At 31.8% G+C, this 18292-nt stretch overlaps 1 protein-coding gene across 6 annotated transcripts in view; it reads left to right on the forward strand.

Annotated features, from left to right (window-relative positions):
- LOC111054711 (transmembrane protein 165) overlaps positions 1-18087 on the forward strand; it is a 58321-nt gene extending 40234 nt beyond the window's left edge. For all 6 annotated transcript variants that reach the window (XM_039439241.1, XM_039439246.1, XM_039439242.1 and 3 more), the window contains 3 exons: positions 5529-5711; positions 13488-13593; positions 15015-18087. In XM_039439241.1, the coding sequence (XP_039295175.1) occupies positions 5529-5711; positions 13488-13593; positions 15015-15091 (366 nt within the window). In that variant the 3' untranslated portion in view covers positions 15092-18087. The remainder of the gene's footprint in view (positions 1-5528; positions 5712-13487; positions 13594-15014) is intronic.
- The last annotated feature ends 205 nt before the right edge of the window (positions 18088-18292 follow it).

The following is an 18292-nucleotide window of genomic DNA, read 5'->3' on the forward strand; positions in this document are numbered from 1 at the left end:
ATGGGTTAGCTTATGGTTGTCTTGTTCATGGCCAGTCTCATGCATTACTGAGGGGAATCATCTAATCATTGGGACTGAGGAATGAATTTAAACATTGTACATTTAAGCATTGTAAAAAAACTGGAGAAGTCTCCAAAGCATGATTAAAATACACTCATCATGGCAATCGCAAGCATCTTGTTACTATAATACAAATTATAAAATATTGTATCCAATTCAAATTAATTTAATATTGATTATTGAATTGAATACAGGTATTAGTATAGAAAAGTATGTAGCGTACCTCCCTCATTGAAGATTTACATGATTATTGTTTGTAATATTATTCAAGCTGGAATCCCATATATCAGTATCAGTTTAGGTACCCGTTACAGTGAAAATATAATTCCCATGTGTTCTAATGGGACTGTTCCCACCCAGCCCTATCGAGTGAGTATGAATAGTCCCATTAGAACACATGGGAATTATATTTTCACTGTACCGGTGACGTTCACTGATACTGATGTGTAGGAATCCGCTTTTATCTGTTGAAAAAAAATTATTTCACTCTATATTAATAAGCTATGAGTATATCAAACTTATTACTGTGAGTATGTATTGCATACAGGCCATATTATGTCTAGCATAAGTAGTGATATTATTAGTCAACTGATGAACTGTTTTTCCTTAATATACATAGTTATTCACCCAAAATTTGTTCTCAGATTTGTTCTTATGTCACTTAGCTAAAGTTTTTGACAGCCTTACATTTTTAATTGTTAAATTACAGTTGAAGTTGTGAACTGTGATTTCTAGGTTGAGTCAGAAACGCAATTAACTTTGAGAAGCTCTCACAAAGAAGTAATAAATCAGAATACTTTGGTACAAATTTGTCAGAAAATTATGACCTTTCCTTTTCATTGTATTTCTGTTGAGTTTTTGAGGACTTTTAATTTGTTAATTGCAAAGGATTTAGAAAGCAAGATATGATATGGAAATATCGTCTATTTGGACGGGAAAAGTGATAATTTAATGTATTCTACCACCTAGTGTTTTCGTCATTAAATATGAACAAAATGTAAAGAGAACACCAATGTTCATTCTGCTTGTTTTGGAAGGTTGTGAAAGAAAAATCAAAATGCATTTCCAGTATTAAAAAACTGTAAATTTTCAAGTTGTAGAGTATTCCTTTTTGTATTCAAAAAGTTTTAATTGTATTTTTCTAAGGTGTTTTACAGATCGAATAAATAAATAGATGAAATAGGTGAAATAAATAGATCACTGTATATGATATGTTATTCTATTTTTGCTGTATTAAGTTACCCATTCATTACATTCATTCATATTTCACTGCACATCATTCTCATTAGCACCTGCTTGACGAATGCAATGCAAAATTGTTATTTGATAAGAAATTGTTCTGTTACAATAATAATGCTGTAAATTTGCTGCTTGACTGGCAAAATATTATAGAATATTCTATTAAGTGCATCTTATTTAAGTTGTACAAAACTTAGAAATTCAGTTCTCTTTACATGTTATTGTGAAAATTAAGTTCGATAATTCCATCTTTGTTGTGTAAAAATGTTAAGGCTGTTCAAATATTGTATGAACATTTTTAAAAGATCAGGGTTTCAAGAGGAGTGCGTTATCAAATTAGATATCCAAAAGATACTGAGTGAAATATGCTATGTCAATATATATTTAAATATTCTTTGAGATAAAGATGATGAGGTCCACCTACACATGAAACTCCCTACCTCTAGATCATCTTATAAACTGAAAACGATTTAGACGGCAAAATTTATATGATAACCGGAAGCAGCAAGATATATCGTCATGATAAGAGTTACTGAGAGAGCTTTCTCAGTCGGGTTTGAAATTATTATGCTGAAACCTTGTAATTGCGCTGTCAGTCCTTTAAAACGTTTTGGTAATAAAATGTAACAGCATAACACTAGAGAAATTTTATGTGACTGAGCACTGGGATGTCATTATTATTAGTGTTATTCAATACGTTAGTAAGCTCTATCATAGAGTAAAAATATTTAAGATTATAGACTATTTGTATCTGGTTCTATACAGTAGTAGTTCTATCCTAGAGTGAATACTAAAACTGAAAACTCCATATCGGTGTAATTATTCTGTCTTTTTCGTATAGTTGAGATAGATAATATGTAATGTATAGTGTGATCCTCTGTAAGGCTAGGCGCACAGCAGTTAATCAAGACAAGACAAGACATGATCAGACACTTTTAGTCAAAATAATTCGCATCGTTGCTTATGACGCAACTCACACTGATTAGTCATTGCAATTAGACATATCTTCATAAGCAACTATGTGAAGTATTGTGACTGAACGTGTCTGATCATGTCTTGTCTTGTCTTGACTAACTGGTGTGCGCCTAGCCTAATTCTACAATACTGGATATTTTGATGATACGCCATTTTAGCTATAACCAGAGATTATTTATTAGATAATAATATTCCTCTATAACTTGGTACCGGTTATAGTGTTCTTCATAAGATCCTTTTTTTTGTTAACGTAATTTGGACTTTGCATTTGAAAAAATATGAAGATTTTCCACCATTTCGTATGAACGTGCCTAATTTTCAGTGCAAGTCTCTTTGAGAATTTTCACCATGGCTTTCAAATGACTGCTTCCAATCATCCACATCATGTACAGGTGTTGTCTTGTAATTGTGTGAAGGCTCTTCATATACATATAACATTGGTACCATTTAATGGTTGTTTTTTTTATTTGGATTTAGTGTAATATGAATGAAAACTTGTTATATTAGGTTTCTAATCTTTGTAAATCACTTTTCATTCCATTTACTCTGATAATTTCTCAGGATTAGCTTCTGATACAGTATTTTTTGCAGGTTAATATCGATGTTGGTTTAAATACTTTATAAAACTTACACCAGATTCCGAATTAATGTTTCTTTCTTTTTCAATTTTCTTTGCAGCAACCAAAACTCGGGAAAATGAGGAAGAGGGAGTACAATTTTCACTTATTTACACACTTTTTGCTTTTCGCACCATTCTTTTGAACAGTTGTGGATGGAGGTAAATTTCAGAGGTTTGGAGGCAAGAAACCGCTTGAAGGAGCGAGTTTATAGAAACGGACTAGGTAACCTAGTTTACAGATAAGTTGAATATCTTTTCTGTTTTTCAACATATCTCATCAATTATAACGTTTGAAATTTCCATCGAAGGGGGAATAGATTGTTATAAGGAAGAAATTGGGAAACAATATAGCCTACTTTTTGAAACTCAGGAATTAGTCCAGAATTAAAAAAAACGTTTCTGTTTTTCAAGGTATTTCATCACTTATAGAGTTTGAAATTTTCATCCAATGGGGAATAAATTGTTATAAGGAAGAACCTGGAAAACTATATAATTCATGAAACCCAAGAATTAGTTTAGAATTTTAAAAAACTTCATCAAATGATCGTCCTCTCACAATTATGGTTGGGAAATTTTTGTAGGGTTATTTTTCAATTTCAGTCTACTGTAGGTATTGACATTCATGTAGGATTGAGGTGAAAATTATTATAATAAATGTCACAGAGATTTGGAAGACTGTGATGAAACCAGATAGAACTGTATTCATACTGATTGATTCTATTATTGAATATGCATTTCAACTTTGAAAGTTTATTGTTCTGTGTGAAAGAGAAGTAAAATAATAACATGAAAAGAGGAAACATGAAAGATAAGAGGAAACATGAAAAGATCTCCAGAGATCGATAATGGTGTAACAACCGAAACCGGTCTTTCTATTTTTTAAATAAAATCTGTGGTTTTGACAATTATCTAGCCTTTTTTATTTAATTTGAAACATGAAGAGGCTCGTAGTGATATCAGAGACATGCAAGAAATAATGTGATCTCATTACAAGACAAGAAATTCCAAAACAGCACTTTCAAAATGATTGAGATACTATTTTTGCAGCAGTTCTTGTGATAAAAATACAGAACATATTCAAATGCGAAGGGGCACGGTTTGAACACAGTGAAATATAATTGAGAAGTAACTATATAAGTGGCTAGAATGAATAGTTGATTTTATTATCATCTAATATTTATCAGTGACTGCGGAATGTGAAGAATTCGTCGTTAGCATAGTGTCCAACGTTTCTTGTGTCTGAAGTTAGTATTTTCATTGGTCCCTATAAAATGTTGTAAAGTTACAAGATATTGTGATTTGTTTTTCTCCTGATTCATCAATGGAAGGCACAATTTTTTACTATCCTTGCACTACTACCATTCAAAGCTAAGGAAATATTGCTGTGAAAACTTACCCCGAACTCAGTTTTCTCTATTCTTATTTAGGTCCCTCATTCTTCAAAAATGCGTTTTATGTGAAACATCCCACTTCAACTTCCACTCCCCATTTATTTTCAAATCTTTATATTATGAGACTTTATAACTTTAAAAAGTTTCACTTTGTCTTTGTTGAATTAGTTCCTCAGTAAAGAACAGCTCATATATATTTTTTGAAATTTGTTTGTCTATGTTAGAAAAATTAACACTGCTATCAGAGATTTGTAGAGTTGTTGTTCCACAATATTTGTGCTTTTTTCGAAAACTGTCCCCAATCAGCCAGAACGAGCGAGTATGAATAGTCCTATTAGAACTCATGGCAAGAATATTTGCACTGAACCGTACAAGGACTACGATACTGATGTATGAGAATCCAGCTTCAGTCAATATAAATGTAACCCAATTGTTAAGAGTACATCCATTCAACTATTTCTATTCTGGAACGTCATATTGGGATTCAACTGCTCCATTTTATACAATTTATGCTGTTTCCCCTGTTTATTATGAATATCATATGTATCATGCTGTTCTCGTTGCTTTCTCCATGATAACCAAATTATGTTCATGATGTTCCTATTTAGGTCTTTCTAAGCTGCGTTTACATTGGTCAAGTTTAATTGAATGCATGTTTTTTAACGTTTGAGTTTTCATAACCATTCAAGTCTTCATAATTTCAAAAGTTTATAATAATAATTATTATAAAATGTATAAAATTAATGTAAAATGTATAAAAACAACTAAATAAATTGAAGGAAACTTCAAATTAAAAAAGGAAACTTTTTAAATTTTCTTTCTTACTGTTCATGCATTCCTTGCATCATACTTTTCTATTTAGTTGTTTTTATACATTTTACATTGACTGACAACTGCTTTTATATCATGTTCCAATTTGTAGGTTGGATTGCACCTTCAATACACAAAACTTGAATTAAAAAATTTTGAATTTTAGACTTTTAAAATGTTATCTAAATTTGGGAGAGAAATAGTACAAGGAATATCCTTAGTTTTTCTCTCCCAATCAGTGGTTCTTTGTGAAAAATATAAATAAATGAATAAAGTAAACTTGAATAATGTAAACGCCCCTTAACCTGACTTAGGTAGCTCTAAATTACTTCATGCTGTTTTCTCTATTGCTTATGGGGTTATCCCCCACGTAACTGAATCCCAGTTGATGCCGTTTTTTAATATTTTGTTTTAATTTTTGTTGTATCTTGTAGTTGGAACGCGAGTCGCTGACAGTGGACGTGGAGACAGCGGGGGGTCGACGCAACAAGGGTGCGCACCAGGGCAACGTTTTTAAGGCGGTGTCGCGCATCTTCATTCAGGCGTTCACGTTGACTTTTGTCGCCGAGTGGGGAGATCGGTCGCAACTGACTACTATCATCCTTGCCGCAAGAGAGGTATGTCAATCAATCAATCAATCGAAATTCCGATTCTAAATATAATGCTTTTTATATTCCAAAAAGGACATTTCAAAGAATCAAGAATTCTTACAAAAAATTACCATAGTAGTAGTAGTCATTGTCAAAGTCACGTTTAAATTACTTTACTTTACTTTTCTTTTTAGAAATCAATTTTTGAAAAACTAGAAAATTGAACACAAAATAAAATGAAGAGAAAATATTTTAAAGTTTCAGCTATTTTGAATTATTCAGGAATGTATCATTTCGTCAAGAAATGAGAAAATAAAGATTTATTTTCCTGCATCTATTTATTGCGACTACGCCCCGTTTTGGAAAGCCAATTTTCTGACTCCAGCTGTTTAAAGTCTAGAACTTATCTAAATCCCGAGCTCGGAAACCGGCTCTTAATGCCATTAAGAAAGAATATTCTCATGGTTTTGTTTTGTTATGTATTCAAATTCGTATTTAAATGTTTCTGTATCCCAAAAATTTCCGAGATTTCAAGGCACAATTTACACTGGAGTGGCGTGGCGCTGATGTGGCGCTGACTTTTATATCTTCCATATAAACATATGGTTCAATGCAAACAGAAGTGGCGTGGCAAAATGCCACTCCAGTTTACATTCAATCATATGTTTCTATTGGAGTGGCGAAGTGGCAAAAAGGCAGTGCCACGTCACTTCAGTGTGAAATGGACATAACTGTGTCATTTGTCTTATTAAAAATAAATATGGTTTTTTGATGTTGAGTGTCCCTTGCGGAAAGGTCGCACCTAGCCTCAATAAAGAATGATTATAAAAGGACTTTACAACTTTGAAAGCACATAAATATTTATTGAAATCATTTACAGAATTGAGGAAGGTGTCATTTCAAGTTGCAAAACACTTCAAGTTTAAGATGTGGGTGCTATTTTGGTTCGATGTGACAGCCGTTGGTAATACTACATACATCCCACCGATAATAGATTTCTTGCCACACTCGTACCAGCATATCAGGCGTAACTTGTGCAACCACAGCGATCCGAATGTGATCCAATTTCGGAGGTCATTAAGATTGTATGGTAGAGCCGGAACATAAACCTTATTCTTAATGAAACCCCACAGGAAGAAATGCATCGGTGTTAAATCCGGTGAGCGAGGTGGCCATGCTATTGGCCCTGCAAGGCCAATCCAGCGAAGTTGAAAGCTATGAAATCCCTAACTTCTCCGTGGAAATGAGGTGGTGCACCGTCATGCTGAACAAGATGAACAAGTGCCCTTTTACTTTCAGCATGACGGTGCACCACCTCATTTCCACGGAGAAGTTAGGGATTTTCTAGACAATTGCTTCGCTGGATTTACCATGCAGGGCGAATTGCATGGCCACCTCGCTCACCGGATTTAACATCGAAGCATTTCTTCCTGTGGGTTTTCATTAAGAATAAGGTCCATGTTCCGCCTCTACCAGACAATCTTAATGACTTCCGAAATTAGATCATATTCGGATCGCTGTGGTTGCACAAGTTACGCCTGATATGCTGGTACGAGTGTGGCAAGAAATCGATTATCGGTGAGATGTATGTCGCATTACCAACGGCTGTCACATCGAACATAAATAACACCCACACCTTAAACTTGAAGTGTTTTGTAACAAAATGACACCTTTCTCAATTGTGCAAGATAGTTATTTATGTGCTTTCAAAGTTGTAAAGTCCTTTTATAATCACCCTGTATATCATTCAAGCCGTCAATGTGTCCCTGCGTCTACATGCGTCTCTAAGGGTGGAAACATAGTGTAGCGGTGAAGGTAGCTTCAAGATTGAAGCTATTTCAATACCACTATTTAAATACATGCACTACATTCAACACTCTCAATCTTGAAACTACCTTTACAGCTCCACCATATTTCCACCCTTACGGAAAGGTTTTACCTCACAGTTATTACATATTAAATTTGTTATAACTTGTAGTAATCGACTAGACTAATAACTAACATTTTATAAACACAAATTGTGAAATAATTCGAAATAATCAGTGCAACCAACTCCTGAAAATATAATCTTGAATAGTCTCACTTACTATATTATGTCATAAATATAGATATTCGCAAAGAACTTGACGGGTCACTGAAGTAGCCTAACCGACAACGTAGGGAAAGCTCTACTGGCCATTATAATAGTTGTACATCCGTCCTCATGAACAATGCACTCAAAACTTTTTCCGAGCTAACTGGGACATACCCTCGGTCACTATAGTGGCCTATCGACCGCAAAGGGTCAAGACCTCTGTGCTATCTAAGATGCTTTGGAAACGAATCTCTATTCATCCAGTTAATTTCTAGTTGAAAATTTGAAAAATTGGGACCAATAAATATAAACGCTTTCTGGAAACAAGTATGGTTTACTGTATTTGGAAATTCAGATATCACTCTCGTAAGTTATGATAATTGGGTACATGCCTGGACAATACATGACCACTGTTTCCAGATAACGTAGAACATTTATGAGACTAGAAACATAACTTTATCTTAGAGTCAAGCATCTGAGACACAGAAAGATAAGAAAAGAAGACATTATATTGGTATATATATATAGGTTTAGTACATATATGAGATGTAAAAGTGATTTATTGGTCGACATTGAACTTAGCAAAATATACCTTGCTGATAAATATGCTCCTGATATCTATCAAAATAACTTTTCTGGTAGCAAAATTAATAGAGGACCAGGTAGGCTGAGTCCTGAATACAACTCGTCCTACCAAAACAATAGGTAATGCGAATAATTGCAAAATCAAATAGTGAATAATTGTTATTTTTATTGTTGAATTAATTGTGATGTAAGTTTCAAAATACATAAGTTGAATGTGATGCCAATTGTAAAGACTTTTAAATTGTGAAAAAACAAATTCAAAAAATAAAATGATTTTGTATTCAAAATTTTGAATATTATTCAATGTCCTGAAATGACAAACTCTTTGATTGCCTTTGTAGGCACAGCTCATAAGTAAGATAAATCTATATAAGTAAATGAACAATAGCAGTATGAATGATAATGAATGAATGAAAATAGACAGATGAATGAATAAGAATGGATGATATTACAAATTTATGATGAATATACAATTACTCAACCTGAATATCTTGAGGATGTCGAAAGCTGTCGAAGATTGTAGGCATTTGTAAGAAATGCTCCGGCAATGGAAATCATCATCACCATACCGGCCAGAGAGTGGGAGGGTATATGTAACCCCAAAGTGGAATGCTAAATTGCACAGTCGACCAAGTGAGTGGGAGGGTATATGGAACCCAAAGTGGATGCAATTTCGACTGTCAATAGAGACTGCAGACCTTTATCGGTAGATTCGATCGTAGGTAGAATTGTAGAACAGATTCGGTAGCAGATTGATTCGAGAGATGTAGAGAGAGATTGATTGAGTTTCCCAAAATCCAAACTGTGGACAGAGGAAAAGAAAATACCCTACGGTAAGAAAATATGTTGACTGTAGCAACAGCGCTCTGAACTACACAGAGTTCAGAATACAAAGAGTTTGAAAACAAGAATATGAAATGAAGATTTGTAGAAACATCAAGCAATTTCGATGATCTTGGAATTTTGCAGAAATGCAATGGAATCAAAATTCTAAATTGACATCTTTTAAAAAGGATTGAAATAGATGAACAATGTAAAATTGGAAAGAGCTTTAAACTAAATTCTAAAAATTGAGTTCAGAAAAGCGTGTTCAAATTGAAAGTGAGGTTACACCTACCAGAAGTTTGAGATTCAAACACAATCCGTGAAGACATACAAGTTGTTTGATTGAATTAGGCCAATATTTATCGCAAATATGCCAATGAAACATGAAAGTACTGAATATTCAGCTGGAATAAATTCAAATTCGAAAATTGAAACAAGAGCTGGCCAATTCCCACATTCCGGAATCGAGTTGAAAACAAAGAAGCAGCACACCAGCGCCACACAAACCGAGTGGAGCAAAACCTACCTACGACGGTTTCCGCAAGTGAGAAATGCAAGAATAAAGATACAAAACACAATATTATTCAAAAGCAAGTGAAAAAGGACAAATTTGAAATTAATCAAATAATACTAGACAACAAATTGAAATTATTACAAAGATACAAATATTGAAAACAATGCAGACTAAATCTGCTAAACGTTGGCTATACTGGCAACGCGCTAAGTTCAAAGATCAAGGATGATGCAAATTGAGTTTTAACACTTGCAATACCATCAAACACTATGCAGCTTCGTTCTTAGAATCGTCACAAGCTATAAATACAAGAAATTGATTGTTTTTGGAGATATATTGTGGTATTTCTCCATAATGAAAAAATGAGACACAGATGTTGTCAATACCACTTTAATTTTGTTTTTTTACAAAAGGACCATGATTTTTTTGGTAATTAACATTATATATTTTTAGCTTTAGTATTCATTAGTATAATTCCAAGCTTTGTTTTTAATAGTATATTTCGCACCTAGGGCCGAATATGAGACTTTTCCGGCTCGAAATCGATTTTCAAGTCCGAGGCCATAGGCCAAGGACTAGAAAAGATTGAGAGCCGGAAAAACATTTTTGCCCGTGGTGCGAACGCTATTTTTCGCGACATTGAAAAATATACAATATATATATGAGAATAATTGTTCATTAAGCACTTCCGAAAGCAAAAGTGGAAGGTCATAGCTCTAGCAAATCTGAGGTAATCTGAATATCAGGAAATTGTCCAAGTATTTTCATTTTTATTCTGATTTGTCTAAATAACCTAAAAGATTATGTTCAATTATGTGGAGGTTGAGTTTATACTTTTTTATTCTTTCATATGACAATAAGATATTATTATAAATGTTTTAATCATTGAATAATGAACACAAATAATGAAAAGTTTTTTGATAAGCTGTTTTAGCACACTTGAAATTTGGCCAATCTGAATGTCAATGTCAACAATGCTTGTTGTCATCGACTTGGGAAGTTTAGGTTAGAAGTTCTATCCTACTCTGAAAATCAAATTTGGATAGTTTATAATATATATCTTATCTTTATTTCATTCATCTAAATAAAATGATAGTATATTATTGCAGAATACTTTATTCAATTCTAGAAGCATAAACTGATTCCGTTTCATAAATTATTTGTAAAAACGTTCAGCACCATGGATATTGCCCAAGTAGTTCCAAAATTATTCACCATGTTTCGTGATAAACGAAGTACTATGAGGTTTGAGGTTAGATTCTATTATACTCTGAAAATTGAATTGGAATAGTTTATAATATCTTATTTGTATTTCATTCATCCAAATAAAATGATAGTATCTTATTGCAAAATACTTTATTCAATTCTAGAAGCATAAACTGATTCCGTTTCATAAACTTTTTTGTAAACACGTTCACATCAAATCAGAATCAGCTGACTTCAAGGTTATTTTACAGCCCTAGGGCCATAAAAATTTTACTGGCCTGATCAGAAAACAACAATCATTTTCGGCCTCCATATGACGCACGTAAACCAGCTCATTACATCCAAGTGGGGCGAAAATAATTTTTCGCCCCACTTGGATGTAATGAGCTGGTTTACGTGCGTCATATGGAGGCCGAAAGTGATTGTTTTCTGACCAGGCCGGTAAAATTTTTACGGCCCTAGGGCTGTAAAATAACCTTGAAGTCAGCTGATTCTGATTTGATGTGAACGTGTTTACAAAATAGTTTATGAAACGGAATCAGTTTATGCTTCTAGAATTGAATAAAGTTTTTGCAATAAGATACTATCATTTTATTTGGATGAATGAAATACAAATGAGATATTATAAACTATTCAAATTCAATTTTCAGAGTATAATAGAATCTAACCTCAAACCTCCTAGTAAAGCGTTTATCACGGAACATGGTGGATAAACGGAATCATTTTATGCTTCTAGAATTCAATAAAGTATTCTGTAATAATATACTATCATTTTATTTAAATGAATAAAATACAGATAAGATATATATTATAAACTATTCAAATAATTCGATTTTCATAGAAGGATAGAACTTCTAACCTAAACTTCCATTGACATGCACTCATGCAGATCACATCAGATTGGCCGAATTTCAAGTGTGCTAAAACAGCTGATCAAAAACTTTTTCAAGTGTGATAAACCAGCTGATCAAAAACTTTTTCAAGTGTGATAAACCAGCTGATCAAAAACTTTTCATTATTTGTGTTTATCATTCAATAATTAAAACATTTATAATAATATCATCTTATTGTCATTTGAAATTAAGATAAGGAAGTTGAAATACTTTGGGCACATTATGAGAGGACCTAAGTATGGAATGCTGCACCTCATAATACAAGGTAAACTTGTTGGTAGGCGTTCGGTGGGACGTAGAAGAGTGTCTTGGTTGAGAAACCTGAGGGAGGCATTCAACTGCTCGTCACAGGACCTCTTCCGAGCCGCAGTAAACAAGGTGAGAATTGCCATGATGGTAGCCAACCTCCAGAATGGAGAAGGTACCTAAAGAAGAAGATTGTCATTTGGAAGAATAAAAAGTATAAACTCAACCTCTTACATAATTGAACATAATCTTTTAGGTTATTTAGACAAATCAGAATAAAAAATAAAAATACTTGGACAATTTCTTGATATTCAGATTTGCTAGAGCTATGACCTTCCACTTTTGCTTTCGGAAGTGCTTATAATAGACAATGAGAATAATTATTATTCTCATATATATATTGTTTATTTTTCTGTGTGGCGAAAAATTACGTTATCACCATGGGCAAAAATGTTTTTCCGGCTCTCAATCTTTTCTAGTCCTCGGCCTACGGCCTCGGACTTGAAAACCGATTTCGAGCCAGAAAAGTCTCATTTTCGGCCCTAGGTGCGAAATATACTATTACCTAGCCAATTTTTATTGTACAACTTACTCCTCCTCACTTCCTCATTGTGACCCCAGCACCTAACCTCAAATTTGGAACTTCCTGTTACTTATGTATCCTACTAAAAACACCAGTCTATCTGAGGATGGTGCAGGTCTAGCCCCGAAACCATGGTCCTTTTGTAAAAACAAAATTAATGTGGTATTGACAACATCTGTGTCTCATTTTTTCACTATAAATATAAATAAATGATTTCTTCATTCAATCATTTATAATACCTATTATTGATCTTAATGGAATGAATTCAATTTTATAAAATTCTGGATTAGTAGCTAACAATAATTATGGGTCAATAGAAATGAAATTCATGTTGAATATTACGTGATAGGAGTTGATATTGCGAATGCAAAAGACAACATTAAACTATTTTCAAAGCACTCGTTAATCAACAACTCTGAACCTATGGAAAACTAATGTAACTTGAATGAGATATCAATGTTAATGCTCTACTGTAATCGTATTTGTTAATTTCATCATTTCGTATTAATGCTTTTTTTTCTCAACACAAAGACGCCTTATTACTTGAATGCAATGAATATATACAGGGTGTTTCAGAAGTAGTGTCGAACATTTTAGGGTATTGTTCCTGGATGATAGGAGTCTACTAATGTCGTATCTTAAGTGTCTAAAACTCAGCGGTTATCCTTATAGCAGCTGCTGCCATTTTGTTTTTTTCACTGAATTTGTATCTCAAGAAAATATCTCTTAAATTTGGCATGAATATTTATGCTATAAAGACTCAACTTTAAAAAATAAAAATAGAATGTTTTCTATGTAAATTTCTAAAATGGCGGCCACTTTAAATCTTAGATTGCAAATTTCACAAAAATCGTTCACTTTACAGAAATTTTTTCAGGATGTTTTTGGAGTGACATTGGGTGGTATTTTCGGTCATGCCTTGTGCACTGGGATGGCTGTTATGGGTGGTCGATTTATCGCTCAAAGGATATCAGTAAGAACAGGTAATCTCTTAGTATTCATTATTTTTGTTTAGAAATAGAGAACATCCAACGCAGATTGAATAGGGCTTGACATTTATACGTATTAAGATGTAGTTGAATATGAATATCTCATAGTAAAGCCATAAATAAACCCATTCATTTTAGAATTTGAGATTCAAATTTTTCCTACAAAAAACTTTTTTCGTATGAGCCTTGCTTTCTTAATGAACCATGTAACTCATTCTTGGAAACTACCAGAAAGCTTCAAATTTTGAAAGTTGCTAATCAATCAAATAACACAATTCATATTTTTGTAAATATAAAATATCTCATAGTAAAGTAACCCATTCATTTTAGAATTTAGGATTTGAATTTTTCCTACAACAAAACTTTTTTTATATGACAATTGCTTTCTGAATGAACCATGTAACCTATTCTTGGAAACTAACAGAAACCTTTAAATTTTGAAAGTTGCTAATCAATCAAATAACACAATTCATATTCTTGTTATAAAATACTTGGATAGTTATAAATAAAAGAAATTCGAACTCACAATACTCATTTTATCGGTTTTGCAAGCATTGAACTTCCAGTCTTGTATCAATAAGAGTATGATAGTAAAAAATACGTAGCTATTGTTAAATTTGGCAGTTTTAAAATGAAAAGTTCCTTGCTATTCGTCGAGGCGACATGTATCATCATCTGAACATTGAAATTGAAGTTTTGAATAGATGAAACAACCGAATTAGTCAATTATTATTCTTGAAACAGTTACTGTACAACATTTCTGAAATCAATTGTAATTTTTCAATTATTTGAAAAACGTATTGCAACTTTAGGCCTTGAAGAACATGTTTATTTATTTACATTGGATAGTATACCAATAGTACATGATAGTATGTATATCAATAGAAAAAAGGGTGTCATTCGTAAGTGCAATATCTCAAATGTGCGAGTATTTAATTTTTTCGTTATTTGTGTTTATTATATAAAATTATCAACACATTGCAAAAGATATTAGCATATCGTCATTCAAAGGCCAAACCCCAACCTCTCAAACCTTTGCTTTTACCTTTAAAGCCCAGAGCCTTTCAGGTTATGTTCATACACTAGACAAATTGCAATATCGCAGTATTGAGGCACACCCCAAAATAGTATATTATGGTAATATTAGTAACATGAATATTATACTATGGAATTAGCATTGATTTTTCAATAATCCATTAATTTTGAAAACTTCAAAACGACCCTTATTGCTCAACAAGATTTACTTAGTTTAACATGTTCAAGTTTGAAAAGTTCAACATGTTTTAATTTGGATAAGTGCAAAATAACTCTTATTATGGTTCAAAAAGGAAATAATAATATTCGATAAATAATATTCCCATACAATACACATATCTTAATCATACTTAACATACTTATTTTCCTCCTTGTTTCAGTTACAATAATTGGCGGAGTGGTGTTCCTAGTATTCGCACTGTCGGCACTCATCTTCAACCCAGTTTCGGACTCGTAGTAACTGCTGAATCTATAGTCTCGTCAGAAATGTTGTGATTATTAGTAGGGTAGTTGACTGTGAACTCGTTGCTGCATAGGATACTTACTCGAGACTGCATTGTTGTTTGGTGTATCACTGCTTCTAGATGATAATGTTAACGTGAGAGAGAACTATTTTATTTGAAAAATGTTTCAAACATTGTGTAGGCTACAGCTTGCGCCACCGGACTTGTGTAACATATTTATTTTAAAGGAAATCTCTACATTCAGATTCATTTCTTACTTTCAGCATTGTTTGAATGAAAAACATTGATATTGTTGATAAGAAATGCTGTCAGTTGGAAGTCTTATGAGTAAATGTAATTTCAATGTAATCTCTACATTCAAATTCACTTAAAACTGTATTAAATTATATTATTAAACGGCTTAAATTATATATTCAGGCGGTGGGACCTTCCCGCAAGGGACTCCCCACCAACAAAAGCCATACGAATCTACTTTTTTTACTTAAAACTGTCAGAATTGTTTGAATAGGGAACACTGATGTCATTTATGATAAATTCTGACAGTTTAAGGTCAATCCCAATACAGTCGGGTTATCTGGAAAATACTAGGCTATTGAGCTCGAATAAAATAAATGAGGGAATCCATTTAATGTACTGATATAATACACTACTTAATTTTAGCACATTATTTTATGGAGTACTCTGAAATAAAACCAAGAAATCTAATCTCAAAATGCAGTGAGATTCACTTTAGAATTGTCAGCATTTGATAAATGGGAAGAATTGATGTTATTTGTTAGGAATGCTGTCAGTTTTAAGTGGATACTACTATATCCCATCTGAAAGTACCGTGTTATCAATGATATCTGGTTTGTACTGAAGGACCAACTTTGGAGTTTTATCAATGATCCTTTACACTGTGAAATCCACAGAAACTATCATTCAGATGTCTATAATGAAGTTCTATAATATCACTATTTATTATAGTTCTTTTTGATGTATTCTAATCATGAAATTATCGTAATTTCACGATCAAAAATAACTGAATGACCAATTCTGGAGTCTTATCAATGATCTTTTACTCTGTTGAATCCACAGAAACTATCATTTAGATGTCTATAATATCACAATTCATTATAGTTATTTTTGCTGTATTTTAATCATGAAATCATCGTAATTTCACGATCAAAAATAACTAATTGAGAAACCCACATTTTTTTCTAGACTTAGCTCAATTTTTCTGTTGAAAATAAATGAATTCCACGTTTTTTATATAATTCAATATTATTATTATATAATTGGAACAATATTACTTTTCATTTATTTTATTGTAGGGCCTACTCCACCCTCACAATGTTTTGGATTGTTGAAACCACAGGATGTTCTTAGTATACTGTATGAACCATAATGTATCGTTGCATTCTATGAAATAACTTATGAAATGTTATTATTTGAGTATTGAAATAGAAATTGGTTTGTGTTTCATGTATCTCATCATGAGATAGTGAACATAATGAGATGAACTATTTTTTATTTAAATCCAACATTAGGAAATTCACTAAATATTTTGTCATCCAACATCTTGGATGTCACTAAACTCTATAAATACTAAGAAATCTTCATAAACCTCTTCTGTTCTGAAAATATACTATAAATTAAATTAAATTTTTAATTATAACATTTTTTAAATGTCTAATTTATTCAATTTCAAAGTGTTTTTTTTTTAATTTATCAGTATTTCCCAGTAACAACAGTCTATGAGATGTTAGAAGAAAAACATCACTATAATTTTGTTTCTCATGTAAAAGTATATTTTTTGTATTATAATACTTATTATTATTTAGTGTTCCTAGAACTATTCTTACTTCCTATGCTTATATTTCAATTAGTTTTTAGCTGTAAGTAATTGAAGGCTACTGTAATTATTGTACTGTAAAATAAAAGGATATATTTATTTATGGATAAGCATCATCATAAATATCAAAATAGGTTAGAATCTAAATTAAGTTAATGAAACCTTATTATATTATATACTACAAGAAAGAACCACGAAAGCCATTAATGTGCATTTACTTCTTGATATTTTCACATGATGTGTTAACACTATTAATGTTAGTCTTAGATCTACAATAACAAATTATAAAATTGATAGTACTAATGTTAATTATATCGATTGAACTATTTTATTTTCAATCATAGTTAGACATATATTTCTAATTCTTGAAATTTGCTGTGAATGCTCTTCGAAGTATAATTTCTTGAGATAATATTTGAACCTCTTCCGTTATTTGGTAAATGAAAAATTATAAGAATTAATCAAGATATCTTATATATATTCTGATAAATAATGATTTTATACTCTGATTATGTAATTATATAGTTGCTGTTGATTAAAAATGGATATTTGTGATTTTTCAATCAGTGATTTATTATTGAATATTAACAAAATCGTAGAAAATTTCATTTTGTCATGGTTTGCTTCCTCAAATAGCAAGCAACTTTTCTGGGTTGGCTTATTTGGAGAATTCAAATGACTTCCGAATATTATAAATTACTTTGTATATAAAAACAATTGAATACTTCGGTTTTTTCTTTGTTTAAAATACTTTTAGAATTATTCTTTTTCTAGATATTCAGCAGTGGATTAAAACTGTGATATATGATGTATAGAGCTAATTTCGATAAGGTGTATCATGACAATATGAGCATGGTGAGAAAAAATATATTGTTATTAATAAATAGTCTAAAAATCTTAAACAAATTTCTTCATGAACCTTTAGTTTCCCATAAAATAAGAAATTAAGCTTATATTCATAACGGAAGTTTATATTTCCTTAAACTTCGCATCAAGTTCTTTTACTATTTGTATCGAATTCAAATGACAAAACTGTTCTATTTTTGTTTGCTGTATGTAAAACTTGAATGATTTTAAACTAATAAACATCAATGGATGAACTGGTTATTTTATTGATGACAATTCGTTTGTGTGAAAAAATAAATTTGAACAAATTGTTGAACAAACAAAAATTTTTTTATCAGTCTTTTTTATCCTTTGCTTTAAGTTTTTGATTTTATAATATATAGAAATAAAATATTATGATTGAAAATTGATGATCCAATTCTTGATGAAAATTAATGTAAAAGGAGCTTTTGATAAGAGTGGAAAGTGAAATTTATTCAGTTCAAATTCAACTCTATAAAATTAATAATAATAA

Source organism: Nilaparvata lugens, chromosome 12 (genome assembly GCF_014356525.2).
Source record: "Nilaparvata lugens isolate BPH chromosome 12, ASM1435652v1, whole genome shotgun sequence".
Classification (NCBI taxonomy): domain Eukaryota; kingdom Metazoa; phylum Arthropoda; class Insecta; order Hemiptera; family Delphacidae; genus Nilaparvata; species Nilaparvata lugens.